This window comes from Lichenostomus cassidix, chromosome 3 (assembly GCF_008360975.1).
Source record: "Lichenostomus cassidix isolate B80296 chromosome 3, HeHo_3.0, whole genome shotgun sequence".
NCBI classification, from domain to species: Eukaryota; Metazoa; Chordata; class Aves; order Passeriformes; family Meliphagidae; genus Lichenostomus; species Lichenostomus cassidix.
Genome location: NC_139483.1, coordinates 3,902,439 through 3,925,326, shown reverse-complemented (window position 1 = coordinate 3,925,326; position 22,888 = coordinate 3,902,439). Strand labels below are relative to the sequence as shown.

The 22,888-nt window shown below is 44.4% G+C and overlaps 2 protein-coding genes across 5 annotated transcripts in view; both read left to right on the top strand.

Moving 5' to 3' along the window:
* SLC24A3 (solute carrier family 24 member 3) overlaps nucleotides 1-6,252 on the top strand; it is a 123,249-nt gene extending 116,997 nt beyond the window's left edge. Inside the window, exon 16 of the mRNA XM_085054067.1 lies at nucleotides 6,118-6,252. Coding sequence (XP_084910193.1) covers nucleotides 6,118-6,243 — 126 coding nt within the window. The 3' untranslated portion in view covers nucleotides 6,244-6,252. The remainder of the gene's footprint in view (nucleotides 1-6,117) is intronic.
* Nucleotides 6,253-6,291: 39 nt separating this feature from the next.
* RIN2 (Ras and Rab interactor 2) overlaps nucleotides 6,292-22,888 on the top strand; it is a 65,313-nt gene continuing 48,716 nt past the window's right edge. Inside the window, exons 1-2 of one of the 4 annotated variants that reach the window (XM_085054063.1) lie at nucleotides 7,028-7,115; nucleotides 8,176-8,240. The gene's annotated coding sequence lies outside the window, so the exon portion shown is untranslated. Of the gene's footprint in view, nucleotides 6,401-7,003; nucleotides 7,121-8,175; nucleotides 8,241-22,888 lie in introns of those variants that run through there. The other 3 variants (XM_085054060.1, XM_085054058.1, XM_085054059.1) reach the window with 3 other exon arrangements.

Here is a 22,888-nt window from a genome sequence, read left to right as displayed (position 1 = left end):
ATGAGGTGCAGCTTTTGATGTTAATGCAGAAAATGTCTTTGATCAGTGCCAGCCCAGCAGTCGTCTTGAAAATATTTTCCATTGGTGTGATTGTTTGCTTTCCATCTCTGTGTGCTTGCAACCCAAAGCATATGTTGGAATCCATACAGATGCTCCATCTCTGTAGATATTTCCCCACGACTGGTTTTCTGGTTCAAAGATAATCTTGCTTCTCATCACAATTTGGTGCAGTTCCAGTTGGCTGCTGGACTCCGAAGATACTCTCACTTCCTACCCCCTGCCATGGTGATATGCCAAATATGCTTTTTTAAAATTTTATTCTGCCTTGTGGTTGCTTCACCTTAGAAAGTTTTTATGTAGCTTACAGCCTGGAAAGTTAGAAATTGGTTTTCAGAGATCAGGCAAGTAATTGAATTTCTAACCACTTTCATTAAAATTAGGAAAATCAGAGCATGAAGGTAAGCCATCATTGCTTTCACTGGAGTAGATATGGATGAATATGGATTCACCTTTGCTTTTTTAGAAGCTGTTCCTGTGTTGCCTTTGCAGTTATTCTTCGGCAATCACAAACCCTGCCTAAGCAAAGATGTGAATTCTAAGAACAAAAGAAAAGGATTAAGCATCAGAGCAAATGTACAAACCAATTAAAAGAAAGCTAACCCTCTTCTCCTACATGACTACCTTAAATGTGCAAAACAAGAGCAAAAATGCTGGGGTTTTTCCTGTTTGGAGGTCACTTCTAGCTTGCTTTATAGAGGCCTGACTTGTGTCTTGGCCCCCCAAAAGTTGCTTGCTTTGAAATAATACTTGTAGAGATAAGAGATCTGTTTTCTGTAAACTGCAGATAAAAATCTCCTTCCAGGCTCTGCCCACTTGATTTTGACCTGTTTATTCCAGCAGGAGGAGTGTGCATGCTGGCAGGATGTGGGGCTGCTTGGCATCCCAAAGCAATGGGGTTTTGCGCTGCAGGAAGGCTGAGGCATTTCCATACAGCTCTCAGCCACACCTCCCAGCTCCAGGTGAGACTTCCCACCTGAGGCTTCTCTCCATCCTTGCATGGACAGGCTAGGACATGGATATCCTAGACACGTTAACCACACCCTGGAAAATGTGCTTAATGGTTAGAGCTTTTTGTTCAAAAATAAAATTGTTTTGCTGCCTAAAACTGGCTGGCCTCCAGGTTGCTGCTGGGCTGCACAGCTCCTGTTAGTGCAGCTCCCAGTCCCTGGCACTGGGAGGTGGATGCACACTGGTACTCCCAGCATACCGTGCTTCCTGGAAAGCTGAAGCAGAGACAACGTATGGCCGTGCCTTGGGAGAGCAGTGTGGAGCCACAGGATTTGGGATCAGCTGCAGGTATGTTGGGTTTGCGTGGTTTTCCTCCTTGCTGCAGTGGTGATCAGCGCTCTGGGCACAGCTGAGCATCTGCCTACTTCCCGTCCAGCTGCCTTGAGCAGGCTGCAGCATTCAGAGAGGAGGAGGAGGCTGAGCTTCAGCCTCTGACTGTGAGGAACAAACAGCACTCTCTTTGCAGTGCCAAGCAAATCGCTAGAGAAGAGTAGCACAGAATAAACAAAAACAATTGAATACCACAGCCTGGGGAGAGCAGGTGCAGTGAAGCCACTTCAGAATGTGCACACAAGAAGATTTTACAAGTGAGCCTTTAAAGAATAACTGGGGAAAAGGAAAAGTGGCATAATTAATGTATCAGCTGCAGTGCAAATGTCTTAGACAAGTAAAAAAGAGAACTCTGCTTTGTGTGTGAACTTAAATCAACACTTGTCCTGCCTAAAATTCTTTTGTGCTGACTGCAGGGAGAGCTTGGATTTTAGAAGTGTATTTTCTAATGTTGCAGTGCAATGCCATCTAGGGCATAGAGCCTTACAGTTACCAACAGGAATGCTATCCATCCTTAGTGACAGAGCTTCCTGGATTGATTATTAGTAACTGGTTCATAACATCTGCATTAGGCCTATTGAAATTTGCTCATTTTCAATATCTGCTTCCAGTTTTCTGGACTATGCTCAGATAGTGTCAGATATTAATGGATTGTTCTGTCTTAACCAGAACATAATGAATTTCTGGCTATACTTTATTTCCTCCTTAAATCCTCTTGGTAACTTTCATCTGTGCAGCACAGCAGGGATTATTGATGGTCTCTCTAATCTAATTCTCACGGAATCCACCATGGCTGTGATTAGAGCTGCAGTACACTTGGGCAGTAGATTAAAGTCTTAAACCTAACAGGCCAGATCTTGTCATCCTCACTCAAAAGCTACTTACTGTGTTATTGAGGCTCTCCTGTTCAAACCAAGCTGCCTGTAGAGTACTGGTCTGTGTTAGCTGAACACACCCCACGAACCTGGCCCGGTCACAGCTCTGTCCTCACTCCTGGCTGATGCAGCTCTCTCCAGGCTGAAGATGAGATCCAGGCCAAATATAAGGTAAAAATCTGCTGGGTTTGGTGCAGGTCTGTGGCAGCAATGACTTGTGAACCAGAACTCATGGGTATTACATTTTACATGCCATCTTGACCTCTTGCCTCCTGCCATTTGAAATCATAACACTTGGCTTTTCTAAGGAATGGTAGCAATATTTAGGGGCACTGTAGACAAATACTATTTATCTCTGCAATGGGTTTAGTTCTATACACACAAATTTGCTCCTCGGCAGAGAATAGCAAGTGCTTTAGCTCTCAAACCAATCTCAGGACATTCTTCAAACTCCCAAGTCTGCGCATCAGGTTCTAGACCAGCCAGCTTCTGCTTGCCTCAGCAAGCAGCTGATCATGTTCACGTTTGCAGCTGATCATGCTCAAGTTACTGATCTTCTATGACTTCTTGTTTTTACAAGCAGCTCCAAACTGAAGGCAAAATCCTTGACTGCAACTTGAAAGCATACTGGGAAATGTTAGTACTTTCACAAATAAACACAAGAGCTTTTAGTGTAGCTGCAGGAATTCTTTTGCCTCCAGTGGAATAATGGCATTCTCGTTGCTATCTGAGCATAGAGGGGGCCTGATTCTCCTCCAGGTTTGTAGTCATCTAGCTTGGCTGCCAAGAGGTAATAAAGCAAATGCCTGCTGCCTTCTTGGAACAGCATTGCCTGTGGGCACTCCCAAGTCTGGGAAAGGGTTAGATGTTAACAGTATTAATTAAAAAGCAGAAAGTACATTAGTAATTAAACTTTTGTAGGGTGCAGTTAAACAGTGCACTGCTGAAACATGATGCTTAAGTGATAAATAATTGGTTCATCACAGTTCTCCCTAATGATCTGTTGTCCCATAAATTGATATGGTGTATGTCACTTCTCATTGTAACTGGAGATCTGGAGCACAGATGACTTTATTTAGAAAACAATTTTAAAGCCAGGCTACAAACACTGTCTTTTTCCCTCCTCAGAGTAAAGATAAAAGGATGAATCACAATCATTACTTTCCTGCAAGTTAAGACAGTTGTGAGAGGAGGACTGGTAATAGCAGCCTGGGTTTTTTGAAGGTGATGAGAGCATGCTGGTTTTTGCCAGGATTCTATCCACCATAATCAAGGCACAGGCTGGTTTACTTGGTAGTTAGTATTTCTAAATCCAAACTTTGATAACTCAGGTTGCTGTGCTTCAGTGGTGGGTGAGAGCATCAGTGATGCTGAGCTCAGGTGGACTGAAGAAGTCCATACCCAAACACAAGGTCCTACCACCACTTGTCTCCTACGCACACAGTGCCACCTAAAAAAAAAAAATACATGTTCAGTGGTGAGATCTGAATATGGCTCTGATCATTCCCAAGTTCCTAAGTATTACTCACAGCTAGTGTCTGGCAGTCATCACCTCCCTTGACAGAGATGTCATCACTACTGCCTTGTTACTTTGTCTTGGTCTGTACAGAAGGGAATAGCTTTTGGCAGATACACTGCTGGAATGGGCTTTCATTGGCAGCTGGAGGCTCCTTATTATGCCTCCCTTCTTGCTCCTGATCTAGCGAGGCTGCTGGGGAGGAGGTGGATCAGATGCCATGGCCCTCACCTCTTCCTTTCACAGTGCTCAGAAAGGGCAGGACATATGTGGTGTTTCTGTGTTGCTCTGACTCTGCAGGGGCTTTCTGAGAAACTTAGGCTTCTGGTGCACACCTTCTTTGGGAGCTGAGATGTCCAAGTGTCCACGTGCCCCTGTAGGGGTACATATTTTGCTTGAATACTGTTGTCAAAAAATTATTGAAATTAGAGGGAAGGTAAAAAGTAAGAGTTGCTAAGCTGGAAATGCAGTTATGCAGCTTTTCCACTCACTCATTTCCTGGCTGGTCCGGAAGTATAGCTGTTATCAGCTCTCTCATCAGAACCCCACCATGGAGATCTGTATTGATCTGACGAGTGTTGAAAAGCTATTGGCCAGATCTACCTTCAAGGGACAAGGCTGAGAGAAAGGGAAAAGGTGGAACAGGGAGAGATTCTGCCTCACTGTACATTGCAGGACAACAGAACAGAGCACAGAACAACTCAGGATCCCCTAATATTAGCCTTGCTACAAAAAACTAGTCTTGCAGAAAAAACTAGTTGGCTCAGTACTGTAGGGTTTTGTTCACTTGTTGGCTAGTGGGTTTTTTTGGTGGTTTTTTTTTTTTGCATGTGTGTAATTTTGTTTCCTCTGATCACTGTATGAAATAGTAATTAGAAAAACTACACAAAACATATCAGTCTGTTTTGCTCTTAAGCAGTTTTTGTTGTACCTCCTTCATGCAGTTTGATTACCATCTCCCTCCTCCCTTGCTATAAGGAACAGCGGAGTGCAAATCAGAAGAAGAAATCTAGCTTGAAGCCAATACACATATAACACACATAATGCTGCCAAGGGTAAGATTATGAATGTACTGAAGTAATTGCTGTCACATGCTATTAAATGAAACACACATCATGTTTTGAGGTGAGAAAATGTCACCCTGAAGTTATCAGTGGACATGATCAGGTTCTGGGGATTCACCTCCGTGGCTGGGAGATGGCACAGTTGTTCCTGTGATGCAGCAGCAACGTGTTCAGCTCACAGGAGAGAGATCCAAGTGACTCCTCTGTCTTTCCTGTAAAAAAGTGCTGCAGTTTCTCTTCTCACTCCCACAGAACTCACAGCAGTGTGACAGGTGTGTAGGGCAGGAGCCACTGCAACAGGAAAGTGTCTTGACATAGGAATCTTGGCTACCATGAGAGAAGCCAGCTGAAGGAATTAACTGTTTCTGCTCCTTGCTGCAGCTGCCATGGTGTGACAATGGATAAGCAAGTCTGTGTTCTATCCCCATGGTATCCACTCAGGACACTGGAGATCCATCCCCGTAACACGCTTTTCCTTTGTACTCAGGATGTGATTTTTATAGCTAAAGTACATACTGCCCTGGCCCAGTCAAACCCAAATTCCATGGGAAAGCTTCCCTCAGCTCTCCATGGTATGTAACACAGAGGGGCAGCAGCTTAGGGAAGGCTGTATGCCAGTCTTGTCCAGACTAGTGAGGTGCTGTGGGGTATCCCACCTTAAAGCCTTCTGCCTACACATTGGTCTCTGACCCACACCCATATGATGAGAAATACAGCTCAGCCGTTCAGGGCTTGAAAAAACTGCTGTTCTGGAGGCTTATAATATGTGTAGAAAACCATGCCAAGCCCATGTCACAGCTGGATTGAGGGGAGGGGTCTCAGTCAGGGATAAATAAGAAACACAAGCCATGAAACTTGATGCCGTATCTCAGATTCTTCAAAACATGGAAAAGACTTTTCCAGTGAATTTTTTCCAGTCGTTAGAGCTCAGTTCTGCTCCAGTTTGGCAGGCCTGGCTCTGTCCTAACCTGCCTCTTGTTTATTGCCTTTTCTGCTCTTGTTTTCCTCTGTGGCTGGCAGTTCACCTCATTGCTCTCAGTGGTTAGGGAGGCACAGGGAGCAATGGTGTCTCCCCCGCTCTCTGTAAGGGTAGCCAAGGGCTCTGAAGGCTCTGCCAAACCAGGCACTGCAAAACTGGACTTCAGTTCCAGCTTCTAGGCCCCTGAATAAACACCAGCAGCTCCCAGTGGACTGAAAACTCAGTCATGCTATAGCTTGTGATAAATGCATTTTAATGTGCCAGTTCTGTGTGGTGTTCATGCAGGTGGAGCCGTTGCCAGAGGCCCTGGAGACAGCTTGTAGAACTTGCCACTGCTGGCACAACTGGCAAGCAGGATTGCTGCAGTTCACACCAGGGGAGTTTCACACCTCTGTCAAAAGGCAGCTGTAGATGGCATGGACGTGTCAGCAACTGGAGCAGCTGGGCAGGGCCAACCAAGGCTCTAAGGCCTGAAGATAAATGGGAAGTTTAATGGAAGCTGTGGATTAATGTAATTATCACCTTGGGCATGAGACAGCATTCCTTCATCCTGCCTCCTCAAAGCTAGGTAAGCACCCACCTTTCACTGTAATGGTCTCGATTTTGGAATTGCTTATACCCCCTTTAAGCAGATTCTGCCACTGTGGTGTGCCTTTGAACGTGTTCGTAACCAGGCTTGACACGGCAGCTGCCTCCTCACTGTGGTCACTGCTGTTCGTAATGGGCACTGCTGGCAGCGGCCAGAATGGAAGGGAAAAGTTGCTCTCATTGTTTTGTTATTTAAACAACTTGCACTGAGACACATGCTGGAATGAGCTGCGGAAGATGCAAAGCCTAACGGCATCGCTGCTGTGAGTGATCTTAACCGTCTCGTTGGGCCAAGCCGGAGAACTGCGCCCATCGCACGGCTCCTGGTGACTCGGAGAGGTCGATGAGAGCACTCGGCCCCACGAGCAGGTGCCGGTGCGCTGAGGCGGAGCCCGCCCGGCTCCGTACCCGCGGCGTCCCCGGCGCTCTCAGGGGCTCTGCCCGCTGCCCTCGGGGGCTCTGCCCGCTGCCCTCGGCGGCTCTGCCCGCTGCCCTCGGGAGCTCTGCCCGGCCCGGCCGGGGGCGGAGCGCGGCTTGCGGAGCGGGAGCGGCGCATGCGCAGGCGGCGGGCCCGGGGGCAGCGGCGCGGCGGCGCACAGCCGGCCCCTCCCCGCGCCTCTGCCCGGCCCGGCCGGCCGGGGCGGCTCCGACTGCGGTGCCCGGCGCTGCCGCCGACGCGCGGGAGGCGAGGCGAGGTGAGGTGAGGCGAGGGAGGGGCGCCGGGCGGTGCGGGGGTCGCGGCTGTCCGTGGGGCTAGCGGGTTCCGATCGAAAGCGCCTCGGCGAAAGCTCGGCGGGAGCGGGCGGGCCGGGCCCAGCCGAGCCTCTGCGGCCGCCGGTGTCGCGGGGCAGCGTCGTCCCCGCTCAGGCCGCAGCCGGTGCTCTCACCCTCGGCCCCTTTCCCAGCCGAGGACGGCCGGGTCGGGCGGCTCCCCGCAGGCTGCGGGCTGGAGACCCTGCAGGTGTGCGTCGCGCCACCTGCCTGTCCCCCCCGGTGTCGCGGAGCGGCGAGGGGAGCGCGGTGTGGGGCGAGCGCGGTGTGTTGCGAGCCCGCAGCGCGGCCCTGGCCCGGCACCGCCGCGCAGCGCCCGCCGTGGGCAGCAGTCCAGCCCCTGCCCCACGAGGAGCCCTCCGGCTGGGCATCCGCTCCCCTTGCTGGCTGGAGCAGGGGCTCCTGGGGCCTCAAAGTGTGTGTCTTGCTGCGTCCTCTCCTGAAATATTTCCCTTATAAGTATTACGGTAAAAATTTCTTTTAGATCAGGCAGGTGTGATTTGGTAGATGTAGAAAAGCAGACGGTGTATTTTCCTCTGTGAGATAGTCTTCTCATCTTCCCAGGGTACTCACCTCTCATTTGTTTTATTTGCTGATTTCCCAAAGTGTAACTCTTAAGCCGTGTTAGGTAAGGAACGTCTTCATGCGCTTTTGCCAGCCCAGCTGAGCTGATGAATGTTTTGTGGTGGAAAAAGTATTCCAGTATAGCCATGGAACCAAGCTCTTGACTTTCCTCAGGCCAGATCTATATTAAGGTTCATTAGTTTTAGCTCTGTTTAGCTCCAAAAATGCCAGTTGCTTATTTGGGACTTGAATATTTAATTAGATCAGCAAGAGGAAGTGGGATGAAGCTATGTTGGCCAGAGGTCTGTTGGCTGGCACAGCTGGATAAGGTGTATCGGGGGCTTTTACAGGCGACTGTGGTAGATCACTGTAACCCTGTCGCACTCCCAGCCAGCTCAGTCTCTCTCACTCCACTCCTAGGAAAGTGGTCGTGGTGTGTGAAACTGCTCCAGTGTCCCCTCCTCCCATCCTTGCTGAGGCATTTGGTGAGTAGGCAGCTGGACAGGGGTTCTGGTGTGTGGCTGACAGGACCAGGAGGGGTGGCTTGTGTTGCTCTTGATGTAGAAGAAAACTAGCTCTTTACTTAACTAGCAGGGACATTTTTGAGTTGTTTTCAAAGTTTTCAAGTTTAAGCAGTAGTTACTGAGAGACTGAATGAACAGTAGGATGACAGAATTTTTTCAGGAGAGACCTACTGCTTTAAATAAAGAAAAAAACCAGTGCTGTTACTATGGCAGTTAAAGAGCTGCTGTTATATGTGAGAATAATGTGGCTGTCACATCGTAGTGATAAGTGAGGTAATTCATCTCCTGTCAGCAGCAGGGGATTGATGGAGTAGTGTCTCAAGTAGATACGAACTCAGTTCTTTTCTTAACATCTCACTAAACCACAGCCAGTTTTTTGGCCCTGTAGGATCACTAAGAGGCTCTGCATCAGGAGGAGAAAGGGGATCAAGAGCAAAATTGTGGTCTTACTTTCCAGACAGGGTGACTTCAAACATCTGTGGAGCAACACACAGAAAACGGGTTCTGTGGTCAAATGTATTGCAGGCTCTCTGGTTGTACAGGACTTGCCTGTGGCTGTAATAAATACTTGCCATGCCATACAGATCTCAAGAATAAGAGGTTTAAGAGTAAGAGAGTAAGAAGAGGTTTTACATACCTCTAATCTGCAATTGGAGATTTATCAAGATGTGTCTCAAAAAACACTCTAAAATTCCTCAGTGAAGAGTTGCTGTGGAGAGAATGTGAAGCAGAGTCAAGTGAGCCAGTTACCATTTGTTTTGTATGGGTCACTTATCATTCAATTGGTAATGCCTATTAGGAGAGGGGTTTTAAGTGTAACTGAATATTTGGTGCCCCGTGTTCAATTGAATCTTTGTGTAGCTAGACACAGAGGTGTTGTAGTATGAATTGGATGGATACGAGGCTCTAATTTTCCAATATACATCTTAGTTCAGAACAGTGAAAATAAATTATTCCTGACACATTAAATGCTACATCAAGACACTTAATGCAACATAGTTATTCCATGTCTTGTTATGGAGCACATTATTGGCAGAAAGGAGGTTGTGTCTGCTTCTTAGTGTTTATGGTGCTTGTGATCCAGAGTAGGACATTAATGGTACCTGATATTCTACCACCTTCAGTTACCCAGTCCTGAGGAGCTCTGGTTCACCTTACCATACATGTTCAGGAGTCCTGAGCATTTGCAGCTAGAGCAGGACGAGGAGAAAGAGCTGGCAGGGGTATGGAATTTTCTTTGTCTCAGCTGCTGTGAGCCATGACATGGTTTGTTTGTGGAAGGGCAGCTGCTGCTGCTTCGCATTCCTGGCTGTAGAGTCTGAAGTGTGTAAGTGGTCTCATCCTGTTTTTGGTCTGGGTCCTGTGTGGATCCTCACCTGGCAGGGGAAACATGCTGTGCTATAACCCAGCCTGTGTTAATTTGGCTTTGAGGGCCTTTTTGTAGGTAGACCAAGACAAACACATACAGTGCTTTCTCTGCCCCTTTGCTCCACAAGACTACCACAGAAATGAAAGATGGTGACGGACCTGCCGGACATCACAGCAGTCCATGGCTGCCTTCATGCTGCACAGTCTGCCCCAAAAAGTATCCCCTGGCTCAGCTGATTATGTAATTGGCAAGACACAGACAGGTTTGGGCAGTGGGGAAGCTCAGGTCTTTTTCTCATTTGGGTGCAGTGCTGCTGGGAAAAGTGTGTCTTAAGTGCATGTTGCTGCTCTGTGGCTGAGGAGGCCAGGCAGGAGTCTCAGCATGGAGGTGTTCATAGCTGCCTGTTTCAGCTGAGGGTTGCTGCCTAAAGTTTTCAGGCAAAACAAAAAGCATAATAGTGTAGCATAGCATTTCCAGGTGCTCTCATGCTTGTGAAGTCCATTCTTTGTGAGAATCATTCTTTAGTTGAAGGAGGGTGGGCCTAGTTCTCCTCTGTTGACAGTAAGTTTTATGCTTTATTGACTTCAGAGGAGTTGCTTCTGAATTTATGCTGTTGTGGATTCTGGATCAGGCCCAAGGTCTTGGTTTTATCCTTGCAGCTGGTTGCCTTTTGTAGATTTTATGAGCCTGCACATGTAGAACCCATTGTTCGCTTTTTGAAGTAAAATTGAAAATTCTGCAGGATGGCTAGAGCCATATTTCTGCCTTGAGATCAGCAGAGAAAAACTACACATGCAGGAAAAGAAACTTCAGAGCTGCAGTCACATTCTGTCAGTAGGTTCATTCTGGTTTTTTTGGAAATGCTGATCTAAACAATTAGCTCGGTTGGAAATTGTTGTGCATTAATGCTGTACTGTTCCTTTTGGAGCTGGTAAGGATTCTGCCATCAGCATGAATATGGGAGAGAAGTATCAAAATCTCACCATGGTAGAGTGAAAGTAGCAAAAGGAAGTTACTGGAGTCCTACCAGTCCCCTGGCAGGAATAACAGTATTTTGTGGTGTGTAATTGTCACATACTATTGTGAATTAGTGAACCCATTTGTGTTGGGTGTTGTGTGAGAAGACAGGTAATGATGCTGCACCAGGGAGGGTTCTGGTCTATGGAGGCTGTGGTTAACAAGAGGGTGGGATGAGAAAAGGGAGGTGCATTTTTCCTCCCGATCTTGGAACAGGGTTTTCTAGACAGCCTGGAACGAATGTTCTTGGAAGATGTCTTACCTGTGACTTGTCTTTGAAGAATAAAAGCCCTGCTTTGCACATCAGCAGGTGTTGTCTTTCTGAGTTCTGAAAAGTCTGAAAGCACTGGATGGTTTTGTATGGTATTTAAAAACTAAAGGACAAATCTTGTGCCAAAAATTGCTGTTGCTCCATTACAACCAGCAGAGCACTGCAGGTAGGCTCTGGTGACAGATGTTAAGTTGCCTCCCCGACCTCGTGTATACACGCTTAGAGGCAGAAACAACTTTTTTCTGAGGGACTTTTCTCAAAGAAAACCCCAAAACTATTCTTTTTCCTCACTCCACCAGCTCCAGAATGTGAATGCTGTCTGGCCAGATGCCCAGGACTAAATACAGTTCTCTAAACAACATCTCACAAGTGGCTTGTACAGGAAAAGAAAAAGAAACCACAATAGTCAGATACTTTTTTGACTTTTAAATGGTTCTTTTGCCCTTTTTTTTTTTTTCATCAAAAATGATGCCTTTGGCTTCTACTTTATATTTGCTGAATAGAAATCTGTGCTTTCCAGGAATTAACTCCAGGGCTTCTCAATGCTGACTTTATTGAAACATACTTGAAACATGAAAATAATTCAAAGCCTTACTAGTTTTGCTTTCATGCATGATGTGCATTGCGTATGCTGACAGCCCCTTCTTAACTTGACTGTGGATCTGTAGCCTTATCTTCCTCTAAATTCTTTGCTTAATATTTTCTTTTAATGGATGATTATTTTTGAGCATATGCCAAGACATGTCTTTAAATGCATTTGAGAATGAATGTGTGGAAAGTGAGTGGGACATTGACAACTTCCTGGGTCAGGTGAGTTCTTGGAGCTGTGGAGCGCATGGAAACAGCAGAAGGCAGGTCTGAGTGAGTGGTCAGAGCAGCACAGGGAGCCAGTGCATGGGGGAGTGCTGTCTACAAGTACCCTCTTTAATCTTGCTGCCCTGCAGGTGCCTGGTCACCTGCAAAAGCCAAATGCTGTACCACTGGGGAGTTTCTCCTGCGTAAAGCAGGGAACAGAATTCCCAGCTGTTGTGTTCCAGCCCAGCCTGTGTGCCTGAGCCACTAAGGGAAGGCTCTGCTGTGTACTCCAGCTTTGTGCTGGTTCTGGGAGTGAGCCTTGTGATAACTTTAACTCAGGAATTAAGGAAGGCCTGTACTGAGGCCTGGGGATGCCTGCTGTCAGTTTTGGATCTGCTGGTGTGGGAGACTTCTCACCGCCACAAACCAAAACCATAACCTTCACAAAAATAAACATGCATCCTTGTGCCAGCTGGGGCCTTGGCATGCTTTATGCTGCATAACTTGCTGAGACTGTAATTTCTTAGGAAAGCAGTTAAATATTGGCAACTATGAAATGTCAGCCCTCAGTAAATGTTGTAATAAGCTATTTTAGCTACAGCTGGGGATTTAAAGAAGAATAATTTACTCACAGCATTCTTGGTAGTTAATGCAAAAATAAAAATCAGACTTTGGACACACTGAATAGCTTGGGAGAAGGAAGCAGGGTTCTTGTTGTGCATTTGCTAAGGACCACACTACTGTCTGGATGCATGACTGGGAGCCTTTAGGGTGCTCTAGGTTAAGTTATGTATGCACCTGTGCCACAGCATACCTCTAAATTTTTACTTAGGTTTTACTAGATCTATCTAGAGACAGCTGCTAAAATTATGGTTGTTTTGGAGATTTACAAGAGTTCCATCTTGGGAGGTATAAGTAGAAAATGGGCTGGTAGCTTGAACTTGGCTGACTTAAATGATAACTGCAGTAAAACTCATCCTGAAGTGTTTCTCTGAATGTGTGTTAGAGCTGGGAATTGCTGCTGAAGTCTTTGTAAAATGCTTTTAAGTAATTGGAATTTTAGAAACTTATCTTTGAGAAGTCAGATAGAAATGCTCAGTTCTAATTTGTATTGGTGTTCTTTATTTATGTAGTACATCCTCCTTTGCAAACTGTACTGCTTGGAATTTTTAGCAGAGGAAAAAATGAGTTCACCATCAAGTGAGCAATTGTCTTTCCTTTGGATAGTTCAAAGTTTCTATTTAGTGGTTCCATAAAAATTCTTGATTCATGTTTGTTGTACTGATAGATGCACAGCTCCTCCACTTTGGCAGGAATCCCTACAAAGATATTCTCAGCATCTGTTTTGCAGTATGTCCCCTTAATGTTTAGATTTATTGCAAATTCTTTGCTAAGTTATGATCTGCCAAAGTAAATATTTGGTTTGTTATAGTGCAGGTTCATTTTTTGATGTCCATATGAAAAATGCTTTTTCATCCATTGGTATTTAATGAGCGACTGGGCATGTGCTAGCTATCACTTATGGTGGTACACCGTGATAGCTATGGTGCATTTCCATGTGGTTAACAGCAGCTCTTGAAGCCAGAGAAGTGTTGTAGGTGGATCCTGTGTGATTGGATCCTTACTGGAGCAGTGCATTCCCATGTGCACAGCCTCTTGGCAGACACACCCGCTACCCTCCGGGCTGCTGGTGGCCTTCAGTTTGCTGTGTTGCGGAGAACCTTTGCTCACTACTCCATAGTGAGCTGGAGGAAGCAGTTTTTCTTTCCTTTTTACTGTGGCACCATGAGAACTATGTCTAAATTCAACCTTTTAATTAAGGTTTGTTTCAGGACAATACTGTGACAGTTCCTCTGATACTCTGTGTGTTGCTTTTTGTTGTTTCATGTGTCCTAAGAACATACAGTGGGTGAGAGTTGTTTTTCGGTAGTTAATGTTCTAATCATGTCTAGAAGAATATTCTAATAATCTCAATAATGTTCCTGGCAGGCTTTTGGTTGCATCACTAGAGTACAGAATGTAAAACTAAGGCAGTCCTCAGCCTTGTGGTTAGCTAGGTAGTATGTTTAACTGAGTATTGCTGCATTGAGACCCTAACTTGGAAGCAGTGAATTGAAGAAAGTAGTTTAATATCAAGATGTTGCTTCATACCACCTTTTCCTTCACAAAGGCGTGTATTCATCACTTTGGTTAAAACTGCTGCTAGGAGGCAATGCACTGCCATGATGGGAAGATTCCTTTGGTTTTTGGTTTTAGGCCTTCCAGTTCCCACGTGCAGATGGATGTTGTGTTCCCTGCACAGTTCTGTCTATGGGAAAATTTTCTTTGCTGGCAGGGATGGGATTGTAACACGGGTTACAGGCATTTGCCATATGTCGAGGCAGAGCATGCCTTTGGGTCCAACAAAATGGCAAGACAGCCTTCATTTTGCTAGTGAAGAATCTTCATTTGGAACATTTTACTGAAATCTGGTGCATTCGAAGGACAAGAAATTAAAGAAAGGTAGATTGTCGGTTCAGCTCATTGCCTGTAAGCTCTCCATCCAGCAAGGTGTTCATACTCATCTAATTTTAGCTATGAATGGTCTATCCGTTTTTCTCTGTTCATGCTTTTTCCAGTTGATGCATTTTGTTAAAAAAGCTAATTCAGGCCAACAGATAATGTTTAACTCTGGAAATTAGGTAAAGGTCCAGACAAAAATAGAACATCAGGCCTTGTCACTCAGAGGTCGTATACATGGTCTCTGACATCTGTAGTACACCCCATTTTAGTCTGAATGTACAATACCCAAAGAAGAGTAGCTCATGTAAAGTTTTGGCAAAGTTCAGCCATTTTGTGGAATCCTTACAGCATTTTATGGAATCCTTTCCTTCTATTCATCTGCTGTCTGATGGCTAACACAGAAACCAGGTTGTCAGTTGAAATGCTTTTGTCTCAAGCTGGCCAGTTTTTAACTGAAGGCAATATGGTTATTTTTTTGGCTATTTAAACACATGTCTAGGCTATGGTCTTTTGTCTGCCTTTCAAGTAGTCATTCACCCCAGCAGGGCCTTAGATCTTCCTGTTTCAGATCCAGTTCAGCAAAGCACCTGTGCTGTTTAGTCTTTGAGCCTGTGTTTTGAATGTGTAGGCTAACTCCAAATTGCACATAGGGTGGTCATCACTTACAGGTCAGATCTTCCAAGGCTGCATGTAAATGTCTGGGGCAGTTGGCTAAATTGTAATTTCTTTGTGCAAGTTTCTTACATTGCAGCCTTGGTGGTCATGGAATGGCAGATTGAGCTGTTACTTTTCCAGGCCCGAGTATGATAGTGTAATTCATGTGTAGGTGTGAAAGGTGTTAGTGCAAAGTTTCTGAATGAATTTACTGTGTACTTTAGAAGATTGGAGAGAGGTGCTTTTGTGTGGCAAGGTGCTCAGAGGCATGACGGCTGTTTGAAGGTGCTGCTGGGCTTGGAATCCATTTCCAATCAAGAGATTAACAAGCAGAAATTGCCAAAAGTTCACTGAACATGCAGGTTTCAAGCAAGGAGCTCTTACTGCAGAATTCTATAGTGCTGGTAGCACAGGGTTGCTGGTATTTGCTGTACATGGAAGCAGTGGTAGGCAGCTTAGGCTAAAATGTCACTGGCAGGATGGACAGAGCATGAAGAAGAAAGGGAGTTCCAGAGTGGAAACTGATTTAAATGTTAGTGAGGGAGCTTTGCTCCTGCTTGAACCCTTAGGAGCATTAGGAAGCCTGGCTGAGTGTAACAAACCATTGGGCAGGTGAAGGAAGGCATGGAAGAGGGGGCCAGCCTTATGCTTTCCTTGTTTTCAGGGGATACTTGGCATCAAATGCCAGCTAATTACCTGGGGAGCAGGGGATATTAGCTTCAGCAGGGTCTTTCTGGGCAGCTCCAGTTGACTTGTGTGAAGAGCTTGGGACAAATAATGGGAAATACTTGATTTCTGTCTTTAGGGGGAAGCTGATGCCAGCTCCTTGCTGGGCATTGTTCATGTTCACCTTCTCCAGTAGGCACTGGAACAGGACTTTGCAAGCAGAGAGAGACACAGGACAGCAGTCCTGACCACATGAGGTCATGGTTCACAAACTGTGGAAGATGTTTGTTTTCTCCTTGATTTGCCTTTTAGTGCTATGGTTTTGGAAAAAAGGCAGACTGACTGGGAACAAAAAGTTTAATTTTAGGGCTGGATTGAGTTCCCCTAATTCAGTTACAGCAGGTCAAGTTACTCAAGAGATTTGTGACTCCCCAGAGACATGGGTTTGTGTTTGTGCAGAGGATATGTCATAGCTGAGGTACAGAAGACAGTAATGGATTTGTTGGTGTTTATTTTAAGAGTGGTTAAGATAGACTTGGAAGGGTTTTTTTCCGTGTTGTTGAATTTATACAGAGAAGCTGCATAAAAATAGCTGGCACCAGATGTGGAAGCAATAAACTAATGCCGTGTTAAGTCCTGAAACTGTGGGATGTAACCTCAGAAATATTTTCACCTATTGGCAGCTTCTTCTTTATCATCTGCAGAATGAGAGTGATGGAATTTATTAGCTGTTAAACAATTTAATTTTTCATTTGTAAAAGGACCAAGTAAACATGTATTCACTATGCTTAGTCTGAGCTCCCCATACACAATGATTACCAATGTTTGTTGCTGGCAGTCATGGGAATCTTTTGGTACCAGTGTATTAAACCTAGGAAATAGCCTGTCATCTGACTGCTGCTTTACTTTCTGTGTTTGACTGCATTTGGTTCAGATCTGAAAGAAAAAAAGTTACACCAACAGACTCTGTCTGATCTATGTGCATAACGTACCCCTCCACAAGTAAATATGTGGAGTCACCAGTGTGTTTGGAATGGTCTGCTTTTGGCAGTACTTGGACTCAGTTTCACCATTTCAACAAATTAGGCTTATTGTCTTTTAAAAAGCCTTTTTCATAACATACTGTCCCAGGAGAGAAAAAACAAATTGTTTACACAAGCAAACTAACAGAGAAGAACGAAACACCCACGCTTCTTTCTTCAGGAGTTCCCCTGCTAGGAGTTTCTATGAACTCATTAATCCAGCAAGTAGGGAGAAACTTTTTAGTTGTAATCAAGTGGGTCTTAATGTGACTCTTGATGCTGCTGAGAAGGAAAGTTTGGCTATGATGATATGCTCTATTCAACTAGGGGATCAAAAAGAAGATAGAGGAGGGAAAAACTCTCATCCCAAAACCTAGGGAGGACCTTCATTCCTCCTAGTCTGGAAGAAGACAGCCTGGGAGAGGCTTTAAGCTGTTCTCCTTAGTGTTAGAGCCAGTTGGTGCTGTGGCATCAATTCCTCCCTTTTTACTTGTAAATGTCCTGGCCCTTCAAGGGATTGGAGGAAAGAAGCAGCTAGGAGAGTTATTAGGTGTGATGATCTTGGTCCACCTTCTTAAATACAAATGTGATGGAAGAAGGGAAGGGATGAGGAGGCTGCTCAAACCTGTGTGAAGTGAAGGTGTTGAGGAGCATGCATGGTGTCCACCTTATGGAGGAAGGTCTCCCTGCCCATGGCAGGGGTGTTGGAACTAGATGATCTTTGGGCCCCTCCCAGCTTAAACTGTCCTCATGCTCTGAATATGAAATCCTGTCTGCCCAGGATCGTTATGCAGATGGCTTGAGAAAAGGGGGTAGAAAAGGAGAGGAACTTTAGTAGGAAGTAGAAAATAGTGAAAAGTGAAAACAGGAGGATTGGGTTGGTGGATGGAAACCTCACAGGTACAGGGAAAGAAGCTGACAAAGTCATGAGGCTTCAACCCCAGGGGTTCTGCTGCAAGAGTGAAGGAAAGCTGGGTGTAGGGCAGTGGTAGGGGAGTCTGGAGCTGCTCAGGATAAGCAGAGTAAGAGGATAGTGCTAGTGATGAGCAACATGATGGGAGAAGGGAAGGGGGTTGGGAAAGCAGCAGTAGCCTTTGCACTGCTGGTGAATATATGAGTCAGCTGTGACAAGAGGTGATAGGGTTATCAGAGGGAAAAGTTGCAGGGAGAAGTCAGAGGGAACAATTGTCCTCAGAAGGAGGATCAAGAAGAGCACCATGAATACAGGAAGGGTGACCTGTGCTTACGTGACTTCAAAGTTGCACAGACTGGGACCCAAGCCAGGAAGCTTGTTTGAGGCTGACATTGCCAGTCCCGTGGTGTATATATAAAAAACAGGAAGAGGAATGGAATTAGCTAGAGACAAATATATCAACAGCCTTCAGCTTTGAATTTCCTGGGTTTCATTGGTGTGTGTCATAACTTTCTTGTTTTCACTGTTTAATTTTTTTTTTCTATAAAGAAATAGGCTGGAAGAAGAAACATTTAAGACTGTTTATTAGAGTCATATGTTGTGATTGACTTTTCTCTTTTGTTTGGTGAACATATATTTAGAAAGTAAATTGTAGATTCTGAATATTTGGAACTACCTTGCCCCTCAAAAAGAAAACATCTCCAAGGTGAATCCCTCCACCTCCCCAGTCCTCCAGATAAGCAGTAGTTCAGTAGTTGTATGAAAAAAAAGAAAACTTAGTAATACAGAGCATAGTTGGTCAAAGTGGTGCATGGATTTTATAGAACAGTCACTCTTTATAACTGGTCTGATAGACCTGATCATTATGAGGAATGTACAGGTGTCTGAAATGATTTTGAGGATTTAAAATTACCTCCTGATTTTTCCAGATAGGTCAGGTAGTGGCAATATCTTGCATTATGCTATCTGCAGACTTTGTTCTGAAGAACTGTTGCACTGCCCTTTTCATGTCTCCCCTCTGCCCCCTAACTAGATCCTCAGAGAGGCAAGAAATAAAGACTGTGCAAATTGAGTTTGTTTTTTCTCCAGGATTTGATTTGTGGGTTTGTTTTGGTTTTTAACCTCCTAGGAGCACTAAATAAGAGTAGGCATTTTGTCTAGGCATTCCATCTCCTATGATGTGTATATGGCACAGCTGACAGGCCAGTGAGAATGCTGTGCTTTGGGTTTATCCTGCTTGCTGTGTTGGCACACTTGTGCAGCAGTGAACTGGCACACATTCGTGGCTCAGGCTGCTTTTTCCAGTCTCTATAGTCCAAGTGTGGTTCAGGAACAAATGACACATTCTGAACCCAGTGGTGGCTTTCCCTCTACATAATACAGGTTAGCAATGCTGTGCTGTGGTGGTGCAGGAGGTGTCAAGTCCCTACTGGGGCTACCCCAGTTCCCAAGCCTGTCTCCACAGCCAAGACAAACAATTAATGCAAACTTTCTACACTGGGCAGCTTATCTGTTCATTGCCAGTGGATCCAAGCTGGTCTAGGGCAGTAAAAACTGTGCCACAGGTAGAAGTGTTCTGCTGTCTGGTGCATATACATGGGTCATCTTTGTGTGGAGAGCAGTGACCTTGGTTTAATTAATGCAAGATTTTCCTTGGAGTCTCTTCTGTGCATAAAGCAAAATAAATAGATCAAGACATAAGCACTGTTCTTTTCAAGTTTTTCTAGTGAAAAGATTTTCTTTTGTTCATTGAGAAATAAATCTTTTATGTGGTACTCAACCTCATGGTTTGCTATGTTTGTGCACCCTTGAGAGTGGGGAACCACATTGGAAGAGTGCTACAAAAAGTGGTTCTTAAAGCAATCGATAACGTTCTTCAAAAATTGGTAGTCAGTGCTGAGTGAGTAAAGAAGCAAACTGTCCATCATGTCTGATGTCCAGCTGTTTAAAATAAACAGTGCAACCACAAAAAAAACCTCTCATGTGATCTTGCTCGTACAGTCTGTTGGATTACATTAACCTCTTGGTCAGAAAGCACTTGTGCAAATATAACTAATGATGTGCAAATACAATTGTTATTGAACAGAAAGCAAATCCATGCCTGCATAGCTGGAGTGCCCTCAAGTTAGTCCCTTGGTGCTGACCTGGTGTGATCTAGTATGGGGAATGTTTTGCATTCTTAAACAGGAATATTGAAAATTAATCCTTTCTAGGTCCAAGGATTTCAGTGACTTTACACTAGCTGCCCCAGAATACTTAGTGTACTTACTTTAGGAGGGGAAAAATCAGGTTCAGTCACTGTAACTTTTCCCCATTTATTTAAACTTAGATAAATGTTTGCATATCAGTTACTAGGTGAGGTGCTAGGGTATTTTTAAACATTTACCAGTGGTAGATAAATAATCATTGTGGTTTGTTTAGCCAGGTTGTCCCTGTAAAAAACATACATCCAGATTTTTCTTATTCCTTCTGATATGTGGCTCCAAACATTAAATTGTTTGCTCCAAGTTTAGATGTTTTTTCACCTGGCTAGTATGTGTGTGCTCAGGTGTGTATCATTTGCTAAGAAATGCAAAGTTAAAAGTTTTTTAATTTTATTAATGATTAATTTTAAAATTATTTTATTTGATTTTTTAATTATTTTAGCTGATATTATGCTTTTTGACCTCATGCTTCCTCTTGGGTTATGCAAATGTCGCAATTCATGTGTGATGAAAAGTGAAAATGGGTTTTGGAGTGGTGGAGTGTTCCCACCACTGTGTGAAACTGAGTAAGAAAAATTCATGTTTTTCCTCTGATATCTTGGTATTGCAAAAGAAGCAAACAAAAAAAGCCAAAACCCCATCAAAAATAAAAACCAAACCTCCCCAGCACATACGTCCCCATTCCCTGCTTTGTGACTTTGCAAAAACCAGAGGTTGGAAGGGGATTCTGGAGTTCAGCTAGTCCAGCCCTTCCTCCAGGCTGATCAGGAGCTCGGGACCTTCTCCCCCTCCTCTGATCACACCTTTCTGTCCTCTGCACGTGTCCTTGGTGACAATGAGGGGTTCCTGTGGGTCACCCCCATCAATGCAGTGTCTGAAATTGCCACTGCTGAGTGGTTTACTCCTTGAGAAAACCCTCTGATGCAGGGCAGTACTGTTCCCAATTTTCATGGGAAACAAAAACTAATTACACATCAAAAGTTCTTACCAAATCTGAGGTCCATTTCTTAAATCGTGAGAGTGCATTAAGTACTGGTTCTTTTTGTCTTAATGGGGACCTGCACGGGCCAAAGAGGGCACATATGCTTCCCAAAATCCCAAAACATCTTTCTCTTTTAAAAAGCTGATGCCACAGTGTTTAGATTAGTCTCCTTGATACTGTGATTGTAGCGTTTGGTGTAAGCCTGAATTTTTGTGGTTCACAAAACTACTATTTCATTTAATACGCTAAAAGTGTGAATAAAGAAGAAAGGGTGAAATTGTTCCTAACTAATGCTAGAGGTTGAGTGGAGAAGTGTCACAGGTCATTATGTTTTAACAGTATTGATTAAGGAATTCAAACATTAGCTTTTACTGTGGACTTGGCTGAAATAAAGTACTCTGTATTTAACAGCCTTAACTTTCTCTGCTCTGAGGAAGAGCAGCATGTGTACTGGGAATGAGCAGCTGCTGTCACTGGGAGCTATCCCAGTGAAAAACAAGTGTGGTGCATTTCTGATGATCTGGTTCCTTAGTTAATAGCTAAGCCATTAGATCAGTGGCACAATTTATATATTATCTTTCGAATGTGGCACATGGCAGATGAGCATAAGGTCAACACCAGAATAAAGAGTGTTTGTTCTCTGGTTAGTCATTGCCCTGATGCCTCATCCTGTGCTGAAGCTGAGGTGCACAGCAAATGGCCCTACCTTTTAAGCATATTGGTGCTGTAACAAACACAGTTAGAAAGTGCCATTGCATTTGAATTGAAAGAAGCTTTGTTTTGTCATTGTTTAGTGGTGTACAAACTATTTAACACTTGATTTTTTTTTTTTAATAGTGAAGAGCCTAAAAGATACTTGGGGGTTAAAAACAATCACAGCTTTTGCAGCTCTTTTAAGATCACTTTTCTATCCTGTAATCCATGGGTAATGTTTACTTTTAAGGTCAAACAACTTTTCTATTTGTTTGCCTTTTTTTCCCATTTGTGTGTTGCTTTCAGTTTTGATGACAGTTTGGGTAAACAAATGCAATCCTTCTCAACAAATTACGTGAAGAAGAATTTATCTAAAGAATTTGTGTTTCCCTAGCTCCGAAAAGAGAATTGCTCTTACTGGAGATCAGCTGAAGCTTTTCTGGAAACACTGAGCAAAATGAGCACAAGCTTTGATATATATAATACTCCACCACACCAGAGAAATATTTTAAGGTGGGATAGGGGGGAGTGGCTTCACACTGAGAGTAAGTTTAGGTTCAGATTGGATATCAGGAAGAAATTGTTCCCTATAAGGGTGGGGAGGCCCTGGCACAGGTTGTCCAGAGAAGCTGTGGCTGCCCCATCCCTGGAAATGTGTAAGGCCAGGTTGGACAGGGCTTGGAGGAACTTGGGATAGCAGGAGGTGTCACTGCCCACAGCAGGGGGTTGGAATCTTTTAGATCTCCTTGAACCCAAGCCATTCTGCAGTTCTATGATCATGGAAATATGAGAGTAGATAGACATGTTCAGGCTTTCTGAACCATCAGGAAGTCAGGCCTCCTTCCCCCTTGCATGGAGGATTGTCACCTCTGGCAGTGGTGTGGTCAGAGCTTTGTTTTGATGCCTCTGTTGGGCTGTGAGGTAAGAGCCAGGAATTGAGCACTGAAACCCTCCTCCTGCTCTGGCATTCATGGTACAGGGGAGAGATGCTTTTCCCAGGTGCCTAAAATAACCCATCGTCAAGCCCAGCAGGTGGTTGTCTTGTGCATCTCCATCTAGATGCAGGTGCTGAACCCCATCGCCCTCTGCATTAAAATTTTGCTCTAAATTCTGGGGTTTGTCTAGACTTTGAAGCTAGTATTGTAATTCAAGCAATTACTTTTTCTTGCTTCTTCCAGGAAGTTCAGCTCAATGTTAAAAGTTTCTTAAGATGTTTGAAAACACTTGTGAATGTTATTATTTTTATTATTCAGTGGTTTTGGCAGGAATAGTAAGTGGAAATTACAGAAATACTGCAAGAAATGCTAGGTTTTGTGAGGTATCTAGGCCAGGGGATTTGGGAAGAATAGAAACCTTCTGAAAGGTTATCCAAATCAAAGCCAATCTCCTCCTAAATGTATTTCTCTAACATTTCCAGAGGAAAAACAAGACATGAATGTATCAAGAAACAATCATTCTCTTATAAGAGATTTGGTAGTATCCTCCATGACTAAGTGCTGTGCCAGAGGAAATGACTTGGGG